Source organism: Chiloscyllium plagiosum, chromosome 4, assembly GCF_004010195.1.
Source record: "Chiloscyllium plagiosum isolate BGI_BamShark_2017 chromosome 4, ASM401019v2, whole genome shotgun sequence".
NCBI lineage: Eukaryota > Metazoa > Chordata > Chondrichthyes > Orectolobiformes > Hemiscylliidae > Chiloscyllium > Chiloscyllium plagiosum.
The window spans coordinates 53,823,588-53,845,646 of NC_057713.1; the positions used below are offsets into that span (position 1 = coordinate 53,823,588).

The window sequence follows — 22,059 nt, forward strand, 5'->3', positions numbered from 1 at the left end:
TTGTTATAAAACAGATGTGGAAGCTAAGTCACATTTCTTGATATAGCTCACCAATGACATGGTCTTTAAAAAAGGCAGATGCCTCCAACAGTGGAGTTACTTGCTAAGTCCTGGTGAGGGCGACAAATGGAGCAGTATCAACCAAAGCCAATAGCCATCAAAACTGTTCTTGAGGAGAGTAACTTTAGGGCAATAGGTTCTGCGATTGCATTGTGACGTAATAGTTCACAAATAATACATTAATCTGAAATTTTACTTCCCCATTCTTTAGAATTAAGGAGTTAACTCATTTATTTCAAACAGATTAATTTTAAATAAAATACCAAATTTCTACATACTCATTAGCTCATGGAAGTATTTCAATAGTTCAATGGTATTCAAAGAACTGAAGCAAAATTAACTTTAAGTATGTATTTAATTTGTAGAGCCATTAATTTTAGGATTATTTTTATTTCCATTGAATTGCAATGCAGTGATTTAAAACAGTCATGTATGTGGAAATTATTTGTTATTACATTAAAGTTGATCCCATAAGCATACCACTTCAGTGGGTTTCACTATTCATGATTGTCTCATTTGTTGAATTGATTGCACAACTTTCATGCATGACTGTTCTGACATTTGTATTTCTTTCAGCCATACCTATGCAATCTGCCAAACAGAATCCCAATGTTGCATTATTACTAACTGCACATGGTGGTCACATCGGCTTCCTGGAGGGGATATTTCCTCGATGGGCCACTTATATGGACAGAGTCTTCAAACAGTTTACACAAGCTGTCTTTGAGCATAGAGATGAGCTGAAAAATACATAAATTTTGAAACTCATCTGTGTCAATTGTTTCACAAATTTACTGTCTAAACTATGGAATATCTCAATAATAAGTATATATTTGAGCATATTGTAAAATACACATTTACTGTGTCATCACACATTTAAAACTGACTATCTGTCATTTGGTTTTGTCCAGAGGTTAAGAAAAGGTTGAATAGCATAGTGAAGACTATTTATTGTATCCAGACTAAATCTCAATTTATACTTGGATTACTTCCTTTCATGTGAATTTTTTTGTTAATTTGAAATATTCAGATTTTAGTTTTATATCAATTTCTATCTATTGCTTCATCTTAAATGTATTTGTTCATTTTTGTACACTCAGTTGGCACAGGACTTCTACAATTAACCACATTATTGATGGTAAATTAAATCCTCAGGGCTATTATTTAACTAATGGTCCAGTGCTTTAAGTTCATTTTTTTCTCAATGTACTTGCAATTCATAACATAATTGAATTGCTGAGAAGAGAATGCATTTGCACATAAGTTTAACATCTGTCCAAACAACCAAGTTGGTAGCACTTAACAGCTTATATCTAAAGCGAAGGTAATGATATAACATATGAATGAAGAAGAAGCACAGATACTTCTAGAGTAATAACCTTGCCTCAAAAGCAATGCAATAAAGCACAAATATTGCTGATGAATTTTATTTTAACTCTTGATTAATTTACTTTTAAATCACTAATCTACTTTGACTATGCCGAGGATATATTCCTTAAAAACTTGAAAACCAAAAGAAATCAACATTAACCTAAGCTAACAGTGACTAACTCTGAAGTGTGTTTCAGAACTGTAACTGTGACAACAATAGATTACTGCCTAAGCTATAGTATTTACACAGTCGGTGCTATTGAGTTTGCCGTGTGTCGTCTGTTGAGAAGGTCCAAGACTTACCACGATCTTCCAGTACTTGAAGTACAAAATAGATTGTATATGATACAATAGGTAAAATATGTAATTTTGTTTCTAAGAAAACTCTTCAACAGCTAGAAAATAAATTTTAAGATATTTACTATATATAAAAAATAAAATGTTATCAACTAAGCATTGTTTTCTTATTTAACAAATAATACAAATTGTAAAGTAATTTACTGTTTCATATTTTGGATTATGGATTGGTCCACTAGCTACAATGGTACAGCTGTTCAACCATTAATTAAAGCATCCTAGTTGAAATGTGACATCTATTCCATATAAGTGTTTACTTTTATTATTGCCTATGGCTGTTTGAAATTATCATTCAATTTGCAGTTTGAATATAGTCCAATGCTGAAAAGGCAAACCATTGCTAGCCCATCTCAGAAACATTTTTTCATATTATTTGGTCTCTGCTGAAAGTAAAAGTGCAAGGTGGCACTGAACTTGCCAAGTGATTCTCAGAGAAAATCCTTATTAGTTTCTGAAAGTTTATTAAATCTATTATTACTGCATGCTAATCCCTTATGTGGCACCTTGTCAAAAGCCTTCTGAAAGTCCAAGTAAACCATATCCAATGGCTCCCCCTTATCCACTCTACCATTTACATCAAATAATTCCAACAGTTATATCAGACACAACTTCTTTTTGTAAATCTATGCTAACTCTGTCCAATGCTATGACAATTTTCCAAGTTCTCTACTATTACATCTTCTGTACTTCTGATGGCAAGCTAATCTACAATTTATTCTTTTGTCTCCGCTTCCCTTCTTAAATAGTGGGGCAACATTACGTACTCTCCAATTCATAGTAACTATTCCTGACTTTAAAGAATTTTGGGAGATGACCATTAGCATATCTGCTATTTCTAGGACCACTTACTTAAGCACTCTGGAATGTGGCTTATCAGGCCCTAGGGATTTATCTATCTTTAATCGCATTAGTTTACCCAACACCATTTCCCTACTGAATTTAATTTCTTTCAGTTCTTCTTTCCCATTTTTCTCCCATATTTTTGGGATGTTATTTGTATCTCCTTTTGTGAAGAAGGAAATAAAGTATGTATTTAATTAATCTGCCAATGCTTTATTCCTCATTATAAATTCCTCTATTTCTGACTGTACGTGACCTATATTTGTCTATACTGATTGTTTTTACATATCTATGGAAGCTTTTAATATAAATCTGTTGCCTACAAGCTTACATTCTCATACTCCATTTTCCCCCACTTAATCAGTCTTTTTGTTTTCCTTTGCTGGAATCTAAACTGTTCCCAATCCGCAGGTCTGTTGCTTTTTTGGTCAGTTTGTTCGCTGTTTCCTTGGATTTAATACTACCCCTAATTTCCCTGTTAGCCGTGGTCTGACTACATGCGAGCCTGGAATGGATAACTTTTGCAGTTCATCCATGCACCTTTTAAATGTTTGCTGTTGCCTATCTACCATCATTCCTTTAAATAATAATCCCCAACTTATGATTTAAAAAGTCAAAGAAACTAAGAAAAACAATTTATGATAACTAGTTCATTACTCATACTATTACAAACTCCTTTATTTAAGTTCAGGACGCTAGTCTCAGAAACAACTAATGTCACTCACCATCTTAACAAAAAATCCATCTTATTCTGGTTACATTTCCCTAATTGCACAACTAGATTGTCAATTATTCCTTCTTTGTTACACAATACTCAGTCAAGGGTGTTCTTTTCTCTTCTTCATTCCTCAACATATTCATTCACAAAAGTATCTTACATGTACTCCAAACACCTGGCTATTTAGTTCCCATTCCTGGTCACCCTGCAGACACACATCTGTAATATATTATACTTTTGTATTAGATCTACTTATGTATTTTATTATAAATATTCCACACTTAAAGGCCTTAAAGCTTGGCTTTTTAGTTCCTGTTCTTTTAGATCTGCTCCCTGGATATAACTGCAGAACTTGCAGAAAGCCTAATTACTGGGAAACATTGTGAAGAACAAAAAAAATGGTGAATATGTTAGCAGAGACTGATCAACAGGGTAAATGAGAAGGAAATCAAGCCATCCATGGTCTGGAAAATGGTGATGGGTTTGCGAACACAAAGGCATAGAAACCACAGAATTTCATAAAATGGCTAGATGTGACAATTTCCAGAGAAAATGAAATTCGCACGGCTATTCAGATCAAAAAGACGGTGGGAAATAAGCACACAACCATAAATCTGAAAGTGAAGCTTGATATTGGAGATCACTATCCAACTCAGATTGTATCAGCATGCCTTTCCTGAAAATGTGAAATAAATGCTTATCTAAAGGCAGATACTCAGAATTGGGGGAGTTGAGATTCAACAATGAGCAACTCAAATCGGAAACACAAAATGAAAAAGATGGTCATTATTTTAGTCATTACTGAACATTCTACTATGGTAAGCAATTGTGAAGAGCTACAGCTTATCCCAGTAAATTTTGAGGTGAAGAAGGTGGCAAAGGGTTGAAGGAATAACACACTGAAAAATGGGCTTTGATCAGAAGCAAGGAAGATCTGATAAAAGTGTATTTTGATGAGATGCTTGGATGCTTTGAAGGTTTTTGTACTGCACTGTATTGATCTAGTGAAGAAACCAGTGATTTATCTAGTACCAATAAAACTTAGAGGAAAGCCTGATAACATCTTCAATCAATGGAAGGAAAGAAAGTGATAATCAAACTTACAGAGTCTGCAGACTGTGTAAATTCCATTGTGATAACTGGAGACAAATGGGCTAAGAATTTGCCTGGAGCCCAAAGGTCTTAAACATTAAAGAGAAATCAATTCCAACACTGGAAGAGATCAGACTAGCAATGTCCTCTCACAGCCACTCTGATGTTCCATGCATGGCAATCGGTGTTGGTTTGCTGATTGCAGCATTAGCTTCCAGACGTTGTTGCCGCGGATGGGACTCAGAGCCCTGCACAGCCAGTAAGAAAATTAGAGGGAATGCTACTCATCAGCACTGGCAAGAGCACATGTTTCCAGCAAGCTTGACACCAAAAATGTGTTTCTGAAACATGCAGATTGATGAAGAATATTTGTGTTGACAATATTCAAAACATGAGGCATGATATAAACTGGAAATGGCTATACTTGGCTAGAACCCAAGACTAATAATATTCTGAAAATGTGGGCTTGAATCCTACCATGCCAGAAGGTGAACTTTGAATTTTTTTTTTACGAATTGGATTGAAAAGCCTCATGGCCATCATGTAACAACTGTCAATTGTTGTAAAAACCCATCTATGTTCAATAATACCTTTTGGACAAGGAAGTCCACCATCTCTGCTTGATTTGACTATGTTTCTCCAAACCCAGAGCAATGTGATTGACTCCTAACTGTCTTCATCTAGTCAATTAGGGATAGGCAATAAATGCTGACCTAACCAGTGAATTAACAAAAATCATTTGGTAGGCACAAATATCCATGCCTACATTTCACCTTAAAATGAGTCAGAAAGGGTTCCAGCAGAAAAGAAACAAAAGATACAAAGGATATAAAGTTGTAGGCAGCATAGTTGATTATTCCTAGCTATGCATTTGGAATAATTCATGACTGCCTCTAGGTGAAGCCATGGAATCTGGAAAGTTGGGATCAAGCTAAATGCCAATTTTATTGTGTAGGTCACAGATTTACCGATCTTTGGAATAGCATATGTAGAATCCTGAAATAAACGAGGTTAACTCTTCAATATGATGTGGTTGTGCCAATGTTGGACTGGGGTGGACAAAGTTAAAAATCACACAACACCCGGTTATAGTCCAACAGATCTATTTGGAAGTACAGTGCTTTCAGAGTGCTGCTCCTTCATCAGGTAAATAGTGGGGCAGGATTGTAAGACACAGAATTTATAACAAAAGATCAGTGTCATGCAATTAAAACAATATATTGGACAAATCCAGATTGCTGTTAAGTCTTTCATCCTTTAGAATGGGTTGCATGTTTTGGTTGATTAATATATAAATCTCAGAACTTCTTATTAGTCACATTCTTGAGATAACTTTAGGTTTTATTTTAAAAAGGTGACATCTCAGCTCAGACAGTGTATTAAAGGTGTGAGATTAGCATCTTGACTCAGACTGGTTCTATTTCCAAAGTGGGAATTTATAAAATGTTATATGGATTACTGCCTGCAGGTTGTGTGCTTTTGAACAAAAATAGAATGTAACTGCAATTACAATTGTGCAAATGCAAATTTACCCCATAAACTTGTATATGTGAGGGAGAGAGAGAGAGAGAGAGAGAGAGGGGGGGGGGGGGGGTGAGTATGTGCACACACTCACACACACTCTCTCTGTCTCTCTCTCACTCTCTCTGTCTCTCTTTCCCCCCTCCCCCTGACATGCACACACACACACGCATATAAGTCTATAGGGTGAGTTTGCATTTGCAGAATTGTATTCAGATACATTCTATTTCTGCATACATTCACTCTCTCTCCTCCCTCCCTCCTCACATGCACACACACACATACACAAGTCTATGGGGTGAATTTGCTTTGCTCAAAAAGTACACAACCTGCAGGCAGTCAATCCATATAACATTTTATAAATTCCTACTTTGGAAATAGAACCAGTCTGAGTCAAGACTAGGATACAGACTCTAACCTCACACCTTTAATACATTGTCTGAGTTGAGATGTCACCTTTTCTTTTAATAAAACCTTAAATTATCTCGAGAATGTGACTTAAAAGAAGCTCTGGGATTAATGAACAGAAACCTGCAACCCATTTTAAAAGATGGAAGACTTAACAGCAATCTAGATGTGTTCAATATATCTTTTTAGTTGCATGACACTATGATCTTTTGCTATATCTTCTGATCCTGCCCCCCTAGTTACCTGATGAAGGAGCAGCGCTCTGAAAGCTAGTACAGATACACAATCCTTTATCCAAAATGCTTGGGATCAGCTGGTTTTCGGAATTTGGAATTTTTTGAATTTTGGAATAAGTGTCAGTTTGATTGTGAAAGTTTTAAAAATCTTACTGAATTCCAGACTCACAGTGAGTAATACAGGCCCTGAGACAGAATTGAGGCCTGCCAGTGCTGGGCCACCTCCCCCCAACATCGCATCTGAATGACATGCAGCGAGTGGGTGTGAAGTTGGGTTAATTGTTTGCACGCCAAACAACCTTGTTAATGAGGAAAGAACTTCACGAAGAAACCTTCAGATTTCGGAGCTTTTTGGATTTCTGGATTTCGGATAAAGGGATGTCTACCTCTACTTCCAAATAAATCTGTTAGACTATAACCTTGAGTTGTGTGATTTTTAACTCCGAAATATAAAGCATACAAGTCAAGAGAGAGTTGAGAACGTACTTACAATCTTTTTTTTAATAAAATGTGGCATGTGGGCTTTGCAGGTTGGCCAGCATTTATTGCCTGTCCCTAGTTGCCCTTGAGAAGGTGGTGGTGAGTTGCCTTCTTGAACCGTTGCAGTCCACCTGCTGTGGGTTGACCCACAATGCCATTAGGGAGGAAATTCCACGATACTGACCCAGTGACAGTGAAGGAATGGTGATACATTTCCAAGTCAGGATGGTGAGTGGCTTGGAGGGAATTGAAGATGGCGGTGTTCCATGTATCTGCTGCCCTTTGTCCTTCTAGATGAAAGTGGCCGTGTGTTTGGGAGGTGCTATTTTCAGATCTTTGGTGAATTTCTGCAGTGCATATTGTACATAATACACACTGCTGCTACTGAGTGTTGGAGGGAGTGAATATTTGTGGATGTAGTGCCAGTCAAGTGGGGTGCTTTGTCCTGGATGATGTCAAGCTTTTTGAGTTTTGTTGGAGCTACACCCATCCAGACAATTGGGGAGTATTCCCTCACACTCTTGACTTGTCCACTGTAGATGATGGACAGGAATTGAGGTGTCAGGGGATGTGTCACTCACCACACTATTCCTAGCCTCTGACCTGCTCTTGTAGCCACTGTGTTTATGTGGCAATTCTAGTTGAGATTCTGATCAAGGTAACCCACTGTCGACAGTGGGGGAAATCAGTGATGGTAACTCCATTTAATTTCAAGTGGAGGTGGTTAGATTGTCTCTTATTGGTGGTGATCATAGCCTGGCATTTGTGTGGATATTGTCCAGATATTGCTGCATTTGAACATGGACCGCTTCAGTATCTGAAGAGTTGCCATTGGTGCTGCACATTGTTTGTGAACATCCCCACTTCTGATTTTGTTGCTTACAGGACTTATGTGGGCAATTTTCCACATTGTCAGGTAGATATCATTTTGTAACTATGCTGGAACAGAATTTTAGTGGAGCAAGTTCTGGAGCACAAACCTTAAGTACTATTACCAGAATGTTGTCAGGGCCCATAGCAGTATCCAGTGCCTCCAACTGTTTTTTGATATCGTGGAGCGAATCAAAATGGCTGAAGACTGGTATCTGTGATGCTGGCGACCACAGAAGGAGGCCAAGATGGATCATCCACTCAACACTTCTGGCTGAAGATTATTGCAAATACTTCAACCTTATCTTTTGCACAAATGGGCTGGGCTCTTCCATCATTGAGGATGGGGATATTTGTGGAGCCTCTTCCTCCAGTGAGTTGTTTAGGTGTCCACCATTATTCATGACTTGATGTGGAAAGACTACAGAGCTTAGATCCGATCTGCTGTTTGTGGGATTGTTTAGCTCTATCACTTGCTGCTTACTCTGTCTGGCAAGCAAGTTGTGCTTTTTAGCAGTTTTACCAGGTTTTCACCCCATTTTCAGGTATGCCTGGTGCTGTTCCTAGCATGCCCTCCTGCACTCTCCATTGAGAAAGTGAGGACTGCAGATGCTGGAGATCAGAGCTGAAAATGTGTTGCTGGAAAAGCGCAGCAGGTCAGGCAGCATCCAAGGAGCAGGAGAATCGACGTTTCGGGCATAAGCCCTTCTTCAGGGAAGATTCCTGTAGAACCCGAAACGTCGATTCTCCCGCTTCTTGGATGCTGCCTGACCTGCTGCGCTTTTCCAGCAACACATTTTCAGCTCTGCACTCTCCATTGAACCAAGGTTGATCTCCTGGCTTGGTGGTAGTGGTTGACTGGGGTGCATGCCGGGCCATGATGTTACGGATGGTGCTGAAGTACAATTTTGCTGCTGTTGATGGCCCACAGTACCTTATGGACTCCCAGTTGAAATCTGTCTCATTTAGCACAGTGATAGTGCCACAGAACACAATGATTAGATGTATGTGCAGCCAGCAGATTGGTGAGGATGAGATCAAGTATTGTTGATTCCCTTACCATCTGCTGCACACCCAGTCTAGCAGCTATGTCCTTTAGGACACAATTAATTTGATCAGTACCACTGCTGCCAAGCCACTCTTGTGATGGACATTAAAATCCCCTAAATTGTGTGCGCTTGCCATCCACAGTGCTTCCTCCAAATATTGTTCAACATTGAGGAGTTGAACAATTCATCAGCAAAGGGAGGGCAATTTGTGGTAATTGGCAGGTTTCCTTGTCCATGTTTAACCTGAAGCCATGAGGCTTCCTGCGAACTAGAATCAATGTTGAGGACTCCCAGGACGACTTCCTCCCTGTATACCACTGTGCTGTCACCTTTGCTGGGTCTATCCTGCCGGTGGGACAGGACATATCCATGGATGGTGATGGTGGTGTCTGGGATATTGTCTGTAAGGTATGATTCTGACAGTATGACTATGTCAGGGTTGCTTGACTAGGCTGTGAGTCAGCTCTCCCAACTTTGGCACTAGTTCCAGATGTTAATAAAGAGCAGGGTCAACAGTGCTGTTTCTGCCAGTCTTTTTTGGTTTCTGCTGCCTGGTGATCCATCCAGTTTTAATCCCTTGAGACTTTGTAGTGATGGATATAATTGAGTGGCTTGCCAGACCAGTTCAGAGGGCAATTGAGAGTCAACCATGTTGCTGTGGATCTGGAGTCATATATGGACCAGGGCAGGTGAGGATGGCAGATTTTTTTCTCTGAAGGACATTAGTCAACTAGATGCATTTTTCCAATAATTGACAAAACTTTCACGGTCGTCTGTAGATTCTTAATTCCAGATAGTTTTTCATTGAATTCAAATTTCCAAATACTGTGGTGTGATTCAAACTCAGATTCCCAGAACATTAGCTGAATTTCTGAATTAATAGTCTAATGATAATACCTATAGGCTATTGCCTTCCATGCTATTTCTATGTAGCTCCAATTCTATCCTCCTTCTCTGAGAAACTACAGGGATCTATTTCCTGAAATGAAAGCCAGAAAGATTACTGGTAGCAACAGCTCACTGCTTACTTCTATAGGCCTTCATCCAACTCCATTGTCACCACCAATCCTATTAAAACTCCATGAATACTATTCTCTTCCACGCTTCTTTGATACAAGTGGACACCTGCAAACCAGCAGCTTCACCATATCATTATGACTGCTTTTGGAACAACTTACAAATTACTTCAGCCTCTCATTAAATCACTTAAGAGCTCAGGAACACTAGTGCATTGCATGCTTCTGCCAGATCACTTCAGCCACAGGGACACACACATATCTCATCAACTAAATAGGATGCATCCTATGCTCTTAGCTTTCTTTCCACTGATTTTGAGGTTGCCAGCCTTTCTAGTTTGCAATTCTTTTTAAGTCATCAGTTCTTCAGTTTTAAATTACAGTCTGCCAGCCTCTCTTACATGTTTTTTATTTGTGCATAGGCTTTTCAGTGGTTACTTACAGGATGCCAGCCTCAAAGGCTGAAATTGCTATTTAGTGCAGAGAGGGAGGTAAGCAGCTGCTCACCATTCAGAGCACTAAACAGTAAAGTGGGTGGATATGTCACTTTGCGACATCATGATACATTAATGTCATACTTACAGCATACTTGAAATAAATGACCATGTCTTCCAGGAAGGAAATTCAGAAAATTGAGAGGTCTTCATATAACATATTGAACCAACAACAGCACCTACAAATAAAACATCCTCCGTGACTCACACATATATGGTCTTTCTGTGTAATAATAATCCACAGTTCAAAGCCAAAGCAACAGAGCTACCATTCTTCCACAACGTATTATGATCCCAGCTGATGGTACTACTGGATAAGACAATCTTGGGCTAAAACGTGGCTTGATGGATCATATACTTACTTCATTTTTGTTTAGTTAGTTGATGTGATGTGATGGTTAGTCACAAAGACATATTTAAACAAAGTTGCAAATATTCTTAAACAACAGGTTTTTAAACAAAATAAGCAATAAAATATACAAACTAGCTAAATATAGAAGACAGTTAGCAAGAATTAAAACACACAGCAAAATAAAGTTCCCCTGTTTCCTGATCCTAATGGTACTCAAGACCAGAGAAACTGCACTCCTATCCCAACTCTGTAGAGTTCTACTTAATTGACTCCAAACAATTTATTTGCTATGGACAGCCATTCATTGAATCCTTTTCAAATCTATCAACTTGCACTTTTCATAAATCTGCGTGCCTAAGTTCTAATAACCTGCAAATTTTTAACTAAACTTTCCTCACTTGGAATTTCACATACTAAACCCATCCGCTCTGCTGAACTCCCTGAACTGCTCTGAACTCCTCCTAGGACAGAAACTAAACGTTTTTCTAAACTCAAACCTGGCGTCTCTGAACCAAATTAAGTATAAATTTATTTAATTCTAGATCTTCTGAACTAAAAACAAAGCCAATTACCTTAAATGTTTACCTGAACAGTCCTAAATTGTCTGACCTCCTTATCATAAAATCCTGTACAAGAGTCACCAACATCCATGTAGTTCTAATCTCAAAAAAATGTCAAAAATGTTAAAGGTCTAGTGGGGAGATGGTGTATATAGTGTTTTTGAAAGGGTTAATGTTTATGTGAGATTGGCTCCATTCTATTGACATCACACACATTATGTGGGCAAGACAAGGAGTCCTCTTGAAACCTTTGGAGGGAAACATATGCTTCTGTATGAGTTCCCTAAAAAACTAGTATTGAGTTTTACTTACTTAAATTTAGGGGCAGGGGAGGGGCATTAGGCAGTAATCAACATGTTTCCATATCCATATTTGGCAAGATGAGAGTTCATGGGGTCCAGTGTTAATGATAAGGACTTCCGGGGCAACTCCCTTCCTGTATATCACTGTGCTGCCAATCCTGCCAGTAGGACCATGCTTAGAAATGGTTATGGTCGTGGGTTGGACATTGCCTAAAGTGGCCTAGCAAACTATTCATTTCAAGGGCATTACAGATGCAACAGAAATGCTGGAGTTGTTGGGGATGTACATATCACATGAAAGAAGAAATCTAATCTAGCAGCAATATCATTTAGGACTCGGCTAGTTTGGTCAGTAATCGTGCTGCCAATCCACTTAAAGATGGACTTTGAAGTTCCTCGCCTGGAGTTCGTTCTGTGACCTTGCCAGCCTCAATGAGAACTCCCTTGTGGCACAAAATCCAGAAGTCAAATCAATTCTTCAATTCAGTTGCAATCATAGATTCAGCGTTTTATCATCAAAATCTTAACACATCACCACTGACAGCAGCTGCCTTCAGGTTAATACTTGTGCCATAATGTTTCTGTGATTTTATAATATTAGACCTGTACGTTTTGAGGTAAATCTCTCAACCTCACTAGGCTGGGAATAGCAGTGAAGAAGGTACAGTAACTGAAACAATTGTTGCCTAGAACATCCTTCTATAACATTTAGATTATCCTAACAGAGAAGTCCCAGAAGTTACGGTTTTACTTAGTCTGATAGTCTTAGAAATGTGAATCATACTGATCATTAGAAGTAGGTTTCTCCCATTGTCACTCACTTAATAGAGGACTAGGGGGAAAATTGAATTTTCTTTTTGATCAGAGGGGTGTTGCAAGATTTTCACTGAAACTTTCCTTCATCAGATATATTTCTGAAGTTCCAGAGCTAGTTTCCTGTGGCTGTGTAAAACAAAAAAACAGGAAGAGGGTTAACCATCATATGTGTGCCAGCTGAGAAAAGAGCTACATTGTTTATTTCCATTGTCCAGTTCATGTGCATTAAAATTTAACTATGTCATGCATCACTGGGGTAAACCACTGGAAATCAAGACCCTGCAATTTCTGGAGGCATCACTAAACTTAAAGATTTTTAAAAGTATAGAAAATTCCCCAATTTTCCTGTCTTTTAGACCCAGGTTGACAGACAGCATGTATCATGTTTCTGTATCTAACAAAAATGACTAAATTAGAATTCCTACAGTGTGGAAACAGGCCCTTCGGCCCAACAAGTCCACACCGACCCTCTGAAGGTTAACCCACCCAGACCCAATCCCCTACCCTATATTTACCATTGACTAATAACCTACACTATGGGCAATTTAGCATGGCCAATTCATTTAACCTGCACATCTTTGGATCGTGGGAGGAAACTGGAGTAACTGAAGGAACCCCACGCAGACACAGGGAGAATGTGCAAACTCCACACAGACTGAGTCTGGAATCGAACCAACGTCGCTGGCGCTGTGAGGCAGCAGTGTTAACCACTGAGCCACCATGGCACCCCTAATATATTACAAGTATTGCAATTATAGCTACAGAAACCTAATTATGAACTCTCAGTATATAACTACTAGTTAAAGCTGTGCATTACATGATCAAACAGATCAACAAGAAAAAAATGATGGGTGTTGTGGGCAGAGGGAAAAAATAGGAAAGTAGTTCTTTTTCACAAGATCTGCTGAGGTGATTATTCTGTTGATCAGAGCTGCTTCTCAGGTTCATTCTCCAATGCTTCCACTGGTTCGCAGGATGCACAAGGTTACTGGTTCACACTTTTGAAAGGTCTCTGATTCATTAATTAAAAGTTACAGCATACAACAATTGCTTAAGAAAGAATAAACTGGATTTCTTCAGGCATAAACTGAGTTTTAATTCAGATAATAGAAAGTGCTCCTGAACTAAAATAAAACAAAGAACTAAAATTGATGTGGAGGCATTGGTGTTGGGCTGCGGTGGACAAGGTCAGAAGGTACAATTATAACATTTAAAAGGCGTCCGGATGGGTACATGAATAGGAAAGGTTTAGAGGGACATGGGCCAAGTGCTGGCAAATGGTATGAACGAGTTGGACCAAAGGGTATGTTTCCACGCTGCACATCTCTGTGACTCTAAGTCACACGATACAAGGTTATAGTCCAATAGCTTTATTTGAAATCACAAGCTTTCAGAATGTCACCCCTTCGCTTCACCTGATGAAGGAGCAGTGCTTTGAAAGTTTGTGATTTCAAATAAACCTGTTGGCCTATAACCCGGTGTCGTGTGAACTCTTATGTTAACCTTGCTTTTGTGGGGAGATTCAAGATGGCGGTGACCCAGCAAGTCTGAGTCTGTAGTGCTCTGCCTAAGACTCGGGCAAAGTGGGGCACCCTCCTTCACCACACCTTTTAAATCATTTAAAATAGCTTTTGCCCAGCATACTTGAGCAGTTTGGTGTTGTTCTTAAAATGACTAAGGGCAAAAATTCCCGCAGTTTGCAACAGGCAGAGACCCCTCCCTAACCCCCTCCTGCAGCAGCGGAGATGTCCGTGGCCACCTCAGGGGACTTACCTGCGGAGGCGAGCCTGATCTCCGGGATCAACAAGCTGCAGAAGAAGATCAACGCCTTCATTGAAGAAACCAGGTCCAGATGGGAGTCGGTCTCGGTCGTGCTGCAAAAGCATGACCGAGAAATTGAAAAACTTGAACAGCGGGTCTAAGGGGTGGAGCAAAAGGCCACGACCTTGGAGACTGCTGCCAAGTTGGCCATGGGCCGGGTCCGGGCTCTCGAGCACCGAATCCAGACCTTGGAGGAGCACATCGAAGACATCGATAATCAGGGCCGTTGAAAAAATATTCAGTTGCTGGGCCTTTCCGTACGGGAAGAGGGAGGCCAGCTTGTAGACTTGCTGGAACAATGGCTCCCACAAATATTAAAGTTGGAGTCCAGACCCAGGCCAGGTGAGGGTGGAGTGGGCCCACCAGGTTGCTGTACGCAGGCCCGGGTCAGACCAGCGCCCCCTCCCGGTTCTATTCCGGCTCCAATGTTATAGAGAGAAGCTAATGCTCCTGGAAGCCTCCAGTGTCCTGGGAAGGATTCCATGGCCATGATGCACAAGGGTTCCAAGATAATGTTATTCCAGGATTTTTCTCCATCCGTGGTCCGCAAGAGGAGGGCATTCGATGAGGCGAAGAAGAGTCTAAGAGACCTAAATATCCAATAATCCTTGCGTTACACAGCAACGCTGCGCTTCAGTCACAAAGGATCCGTATATAACTTTGGATCACTGGAGAAGGCTAAAGAATTCCTGGACTCTCTTAGACTGTGAGACTTAAACTGTTTGGATAACAATTTTATTTTGCCTCCCCCGGTTTACCTTTTTTCCCTTTTTGGGGGGGGGAGGGGGGCTTATTTGTTTTTCGCTATGTGAATTTCTTTTACAGGTCGTGCAGCTTACTCAATTTGTGTGGGATGGAGGTTTGTTTGGTTCTACCTTCTTTTAGAGCGGGGATTTTTTCTGTCATTTTACTTAGTTTTCTAATAATTTCTGGGATTGTAACTTTGTAGTTTTATATATTCATATTTTGTATTATGCTTGCTAAACACACCCACGTGTTGGTGTGGGGGTGGTGGTGGGGGGGGGGGTGCGCGGGGGTCACTCACTGTTAACTTTGGTTTCATAGAACTCTCGAATTTGTCTACTCCATTTTATAATGTCTGGGCCGAGGGCAGGGCACTAGTTAGGAGAGGTTATGGTGGGGTTATTGACAGGTAGTTATGCCCCCTAGGAGCAAGAGGGAAAATCTCCTTCCAAATGTGTTTTGTATTGTTTTCTTTACTTAGGAATAGTTTTTAATTGTGTTGGTGGAAATGTCTTAAAGAATTTTTGCTTTTGTGAATTTTCCATGGTCTTGATTCAAGGTGTTTTGGGTGGGGCTCTTCCTCTTGGGGGATCTCGGACTTACCTGGACAATCATGGCTAGCCATTCGCTTAGGTGGTGCACCTGGAATGTCAAGGGGAGTAATTCACCAATCAAAAGGACGAAGATATTCTCAAACCTCAAAAAAGATAGGGTTGATATAGCTCTCTTACAGGAGGCACATTTACTTGACAAAGAGTACTTAAAATTAGATTAGATTGCTTACAGTGTGGAAACAGGCCCTTTGGCCTAACAAGTCCACACCGACCCTCCGAAGAGCAACCCACCCAGACCCATTCCCCTACATCTAACACCATAGGCAATTTAGCATGGCCAATTCACCTAACCTGCACATCTTTGGACTATGGAAGGAAACTAGAGCACCCGGGGGAAACTCACGCAGACATGGGCAGAATGTGCAACCTCCACACAGGCAGTTGCCCAAGGCGGGAATTGAACCCAGGTCTCTGGCGCTGTGAGGCAGCAGTGCTAACCACTGTGCTACCGTGCCACCCAACAGGGTGGGTTTGACCAGGCTTTTTTCTCATCTTTTAGTTCAAAAATTAGGGGAGTAGTTATTCTCATTCAGAAGAATCTTCCCTTCAAAATCTTAAGCCAGATAAAAGATGAATCTGGACGGTATATACTGTTCAAAGCCTGAATATATGGAGAAGAGTATGGAATTTTGAATCTTTATTGTCCCCCGGCACACCCCTTCAAATTTGTAATGGAAGCGTTCTCCAAGTTAATGGCTTTTGGGGCCCGCCATGCAATTATAGGAGGATATTTTAATTGTATTATGGACTCAGAGACAGATAGGATACATTATGGGTGTGTCTCTCAGATCTAGACAATTGGTGGATCTGAATAAGGAGCTAGGGCTAGTAGATGTGTGGAGGTGCCTTCACCCCCAGGGCAGAGACTTTACTTTCTATTCTAACCCACACAAGTGTCATACTAGAATTGATATGTTCTTTGCTCCCTTGACCCTTTTGAATTTCATATTGTCCTGCAAAATAGGTAATATAGCAATCTCTGATCATGCCGCAGTATATATGGAACTTAAGACTAGGGACGATGGGACAGGCCCCAGCCATTGGCGTATAGATTCTTTCTTAATGAAGGATAACAAATTTATAAAATATTTTTCTCAGGAACTCAAAACCTTTTTGGAAATTAATTCAGGTACGGCCAGTAACCTATTGATGATGTGGGAGACCATTAAGGCTTATGAGCAATATGATCATCTCATATTAGCGACCCAGAAAAGACAAAAAGGAGAACAACAGTGCCTGCTCGAGGCTCACTTGAAGACAGCGTATGTTGATAGGCCCTCTATTACTAAGCTACAAAGGATCACAGCCCTTAGGACAGCCTTGAACACCGCACTTACCCAAACAGCAAAGAGGGAAATATTATTTGCAAAGCAAAGATTATATGAATTTGGCGACAAGCCTGGCAGATACCTTGCATATCGTGCTCGGAAAAAAAGGCTCCTCAAGCTATCACGTACATTAGGGAAAGTGCTGGTACTCTGACTTGTGATATAAAAGGATCAATATAGCCTTTAGAAAGTTTTATTTTGAACTGTATAAATCACAGGACTGTGAGGATAGAACTAAGAAGATGGAGTCCTTCTCTAAAAGCTCGGCCTTTTCGAACTTGACCTCAGAGCAGGTGTCGATCCTGAATGCTCCCCTGACAACCTAGGAAGTACTTGACGCAATTAGACAGCTTCAGAGTGGCAAAGCGCCTGGACCAGACAGATTCCAGGTTGAGTTTTATAAAGAATTTATAGGGGAACTGACTAGCCCACTTACAGACATGTATAATCACTCATATAGTCATGGCTGCCTCCCGCCTTCGTTGAGAGAAGCAAATATTTCTCTTATTATTAAAAAAGGAAAGGCCCCAGAAGATTGCTCATCATATAAACCAAATTCCTTGCTAAATGTGGATTTTAAAATCCTTTCTAAAACTTTAGCATGAAGATTGGAGGGGGTCTTACCATATATCACAAATGTGGACCAGATGGGGTTTATTAAGGGCCGTAGATCAACTAACAATATTAGAAGGGTCTTAAATATGATACAAGCCTGTCAACAGGGAAGAATACCAGGGCTAGTTGTCTCCTTGGATGCAGAGAAGGCATTTGATCGGGTAGAATGGTCATATCATTTTTACACACTGGAAAGGTTCGGTGTCGGAGAGGTATTTTCTAAATGGATCTCAATATTATACAATAACCCCAAAGCAGCAATGGTTTAGGTTCGGATAGCTTCAGTGTTGGTAGGGACTGTCGTTAGGGATGTCCGCTCTCACTATTACTATTCACGCTAGTAATCGAACCACGAATGGAAGCTATACGAACCAACTCTAACATAGTTGGTTTGATTAACATAAAATCACTCTCTATGCAGATGATGTCCTCCTGTTCTTAAGTAATCCTCTAATATCCATGCCCTGCTTAATTCAAGTAATCAATGTATTTAGTATGCTCTCAGGCTATAAAATCAATTTTATGAAATCGGAGACCATGCCTTTGGGTGGTCTTGCCAGTATCTCCAATTTATCGTATGGATCTTGCTTTCTCTTTCGGTGGTCATTGGAGGGTTTTCTATACTTAGGTATTTATATCACCACAGTATTTGGTGGGTTGTGTAAAGCTAATTTTGTACACCTACTAGAGAAAATAAGGCAGGACCTTCAACACAGGGGTGATCTCCCAATAACTTGGTTAGGCAGAGTAGCTCTAGTTAAAATGAATATTCTGCTTCATTTCCAATATCCTATGAGAATGATCCCTCCGATGTTGCCGAGACTGGTGTTGCATAAGCTACACGGCTGGCTTGGTTTCTTTATTTGGAATCACAGACGGCCCCCTTATCAAATTTAAAAAGCTGCAGCTTCCACAGGCAAGGGGAGGACTGAATTTTCCAGACTTTAGGAGGGATCAGTTGAGCTCTCTATATAGCTGATTGGGTCTCTTCTGACCCACAATCAATTTGGTTAGACATTGAGACCTCCCAAGCAAAGTGTCTCCATGTCATTCTTTTATTGTTAGATAAGATGAGAGCTATTGTGCACTATTGCAAAAACCCTATTGTACTAAACACATTTACAGCCTGGAGGATAATGCGGCAAGATGAGGGTAACCTACAAAAAACCTTTCCTTATACTCCTATAGTGGGAGCATCGGGTTTTCAGCCAGCGCTGACAGATGCTACATTTAAAACCTGGAGGTCCAGAGGTATCTCCTGCTTGGGGGACCTGTTTGATGGGGAGGTTATGATGCCTTTTGAGCAATTGCACCAGAAGTTTGGACTACTTAATGGAGACCTTTTTCGGTATTTCCAAATACGAGATTATATACAGAAGAAGACCACATTATTAGACAGTTCCTACAAATCAGATAGGGAAAGAAGACTGCTATGGCCAATGGGTCAACCCTCGGTCAGTACTCTTTATCACTCATTATATAATGAGGTATCGAAAGACATGGAACGACTGTTTAAAATATGGAACCAAGAATTGGGGTTAGAAATCTCTTTAGAAATGTGAGAGGACATCTGGGAAAATGCCAGAAAAATCTCTATTTATAATAGAACACAAACTATTCAATTAAAGATACTCCATAGGGCTCATATAGCACTTGAACAACTCGCAAAATTTAAGGCAGGAACAGGACACAGTGGTTAGCACTGCTACCTCACAGCGCCAGAGACCTGGGTTCAATTCCCGCCTCAGGCGACTGACTGTGTGGAGTTTGCACGTTCTCCCCGTGTCTGCGTGGGTTTCCTCCGGGTGCTCCGGTTTCCTCCCACAGTCCAAAGATGTGCAGGTCAGGTGAATTGGCCATGCTAAATTGCCCGCAGTGTTAGGTAAGGGGCAAATGTAGGGGTATGGGTGGGTTGCGCATTGGTGGGTCAGTGTGGACTTTTTGGGCTGAAGGGCCTGTTTCCACACTGTAATCTAATCTAATCCCCAATGTGTCCTAAATGCAATTTAAAAGTGAGTACTCTCACGCACTGTCTATGGACATGTCACAAAATCTGTAGGTACTGGGACAGAGTAGCGAATGCTCTGACAGAGACCTTGGAAACAGAGATTAGATTAGATCCAGTGTCTCTTCTCCTGGGCTTTTCAAATTTTCCCTCCCTGGATATGTATGGGAGGAGATTATTTTCCATTCTTTCCTTTTGTGAAAGGAAGAATATTTTAGTGAACTGGGTAGCTGAAGGCCTTCCAGGACTTTCAAATTGGCACAGGTTGATTATAGAATATATCCCCCTTGACTTCCTCATGAATATGGTGCACCAAAAAACTGAATTATTCTATAAAATGTGGCAGCCCTTTCTGAACTATATCGCCACAGATATTTTGGCCATACTGTCAAAGGCTTTTGTCTGGCAGTGGTAGTGGTTCTGGCTCGTCCAGGGGACCCTGGGAGGAGGAATCCCGTATAAATTCGGGTTTTATTATGACTTGATGTTAATTCACTTTGGGTATGCACTTAATTATTTTGTTATTTTTCGCTGGTAATGTGTGAGATCCTATTTCATATTTTGTTTTTTGTAGGATAGATTAGTAGTTAGTTGGATTTTTTCCCCTTTTTGTGTTTTGTTTATTATTTTTTTTCATATATTTAATTGTATATTAGTGTTTATACTTGTTTGTATTACTTTGTAATTTTGTAAAAAATGTTTAAAAATTTCATTTTGTTTCAATAAAAATACTTATTTAAAAAAACCTTGCTTTTGTGCACCTCCTGTGCAGCTGTAATCTTGCATGCCTCTAGATGAACACAGTAAGCCAGGCAGCATCAAGATATGCAGAAGTCGACGTTTTGGGTGTAACCTTCTTCAGGACCTTGAAATGTCAACCTCTGCAGCTCCTGATGCAGTCTGGTTTGCTGTGTTCTTCCAGCCTCCTGCCTATCTACTTTGGTCTTCCAACATCTGCAGTTTTTTTTTGCCCCTCTCTGTCTGAAGTCCCTTGTTTGTTATGAACCACCTGTACTGCTCGCACATTAAAACTTTTTTACTGCACTTACATACATGTGACAACAATAAATCAAATCAAATTAGGCACTCTGTTCTATTAATTGGGTTCTAGCAGTTCTATTTTCAATTACCAGCTTTCTTAATCTGATGTATTACCCACATTATTTTACTTAAAAGTCACACAACACCAGGTTATAGTCAAACAGGGTTATTTGGAAGTACTAGGTTTCGGAGCGCTGCTCCTTCATCAGGTGGTTGTGGAGGTTAAGCTCCACAAAGTAGAGAGAATCTCCAAAAAGATTGCACATAGCGACCGTTAACATCCAAATAAACCTGTTGGACTATAACCTGGTATTGTGGGATTTTTAACTTAATCCACACCAGTACAACGCCAGCACCTTCAAGTCATGGCCACATTATTTTGGCATCTATTTGGTATTAAAGAGTGCGAAAACACAACATATTCTCTCCGTTATCAATAACGATTAAAAATTCTAACTAATACTTCGTGTTTTTGACCAAGGGCTCGTAGGGGAAACCTGTGCGTTAACTCATCTTCTCTAGCTGCTGCTGTGGCCACTGACTTATTGAATGCTCCCAGCATTTTCTGTTATTCTATATATTATAATCTTGGTGCTCAAGTTCGCGTACGCTTCGAGGTCTCCTTGGTAATCCCTCCAACAGACCTCCACGTGCCAGGTTCCCGCGAGCCGCTCCCATCACGAGGCCTGGAGACCCCGCCCGCCTCACGTGACCCACAGCCCACGGGCAGGTTGCGCCTGCGCGCCAAGGGACTTACGTCGGCGTCATGTCTCCAGCGGAAAATGCGTGCGGCCTGGAGCTAGAGGCTGGGGCTTTGGCATCAGGGCCTGTGGCTGGGGATGTGACAGGCTGAGGCAGCAACTTAGATCGAAATCCGACGCCGTGTGTACAGTTTCGCTTTTCATTATCCAGAAAATGGCAGCGCGGAAGCGGAAAGCGGCCTCGAGTGCGGAGCCTGGGTGAGTATTCGGTTAAAGGTTTGGCCCGGGGACAAAAGCGAGAGGCCGAGCCTGGAGAGAGGGTAAAATAATGAAGTTCTTGCTGCTCAGGGTTCTCATCCCCCTACTTCAATGGTTGGAAAGGCCACTGTTTGCTGCAGCTGGTGTTGAGGTGAACCGGCACCGCCATCTTGCAGTCAGTTTCCGCTTCCGTCTGCACTCCTCGTTTAACACACATTCCCTTCCTAGTATTCAAGTTTTAAATTAATCAAATCGTATGGTGCGAACCGAAACCTCCTTTATAACCTGGAAAATATTTTATTTTCCGACTGCCAGCGTATTTTTTTTGAGGAGCTGTTAACGGATGAGAAGAATGGATGTCAAAGTGTTGCTATCGATCCCATCCAGTGG

General features: G+C 40.6%; 2 protein-coding genes and 1 long non-coding RNA gene across 5 annotated transcripts in view; 2 read left to right on the forward strand and 1 right to left on the reverse strand.

The window, feature by feature from the left end:
* abhd3 (abhydrolase domain containing 3, phospholipase) overlaps nt 1-2,700 on the forward strand; it is a 102,714-nt gene extending 100,014 nt beyond the window's left edge. For 2 of the 3 annotated variants that reach the window (XM_043688230.1, XM_043688236.1), the window contains one exon: nt 637-2,700. In XM_043688230.1, the coding sequence (XP_043544165.1) occupies nt 637-815 (179 nt within the window). In that variant the 3' untranslated portion in view covers nt 816-2,700. The remainder of the gene's footprint in view (nt 1-636) is intronic. The other variant, XR_006311389.1, reaches the window with a different exon arrangement.
* LOC122549050 lies at nt 478-21,556 on the reverse strand. The gene is made up of 4 exons (XR_006311392.1): nt 21,468-21,556; nt 12,548-12,668; nt 10,601-10,691; nt 478-800 (listed from the first exon to the last, which is right to left on the reverse strand). It is a non-coding gene; the product is annotated as an uncharacterized LOC122549050 (long non-coding RNA).
* Nucleotides 21,483-22,059, forward strand: part of LOC122549046 (N-acetyltransferase ESCO1-like) — a 41,969-nt gene continuing 41,392 nt past the window's right edge. The window contains exon 1 of the mRNA XM_043688228.1: nt 21,483-21,669. Coding sequence (XP_043544163.1) covers nt 21,626-21,669 — 44 coding nt within the window. The 5' untranslated portion in view covers nt 21,483-21,625. The remainder of the gene's footprint in view (nt 21,670-22,059) is intronic.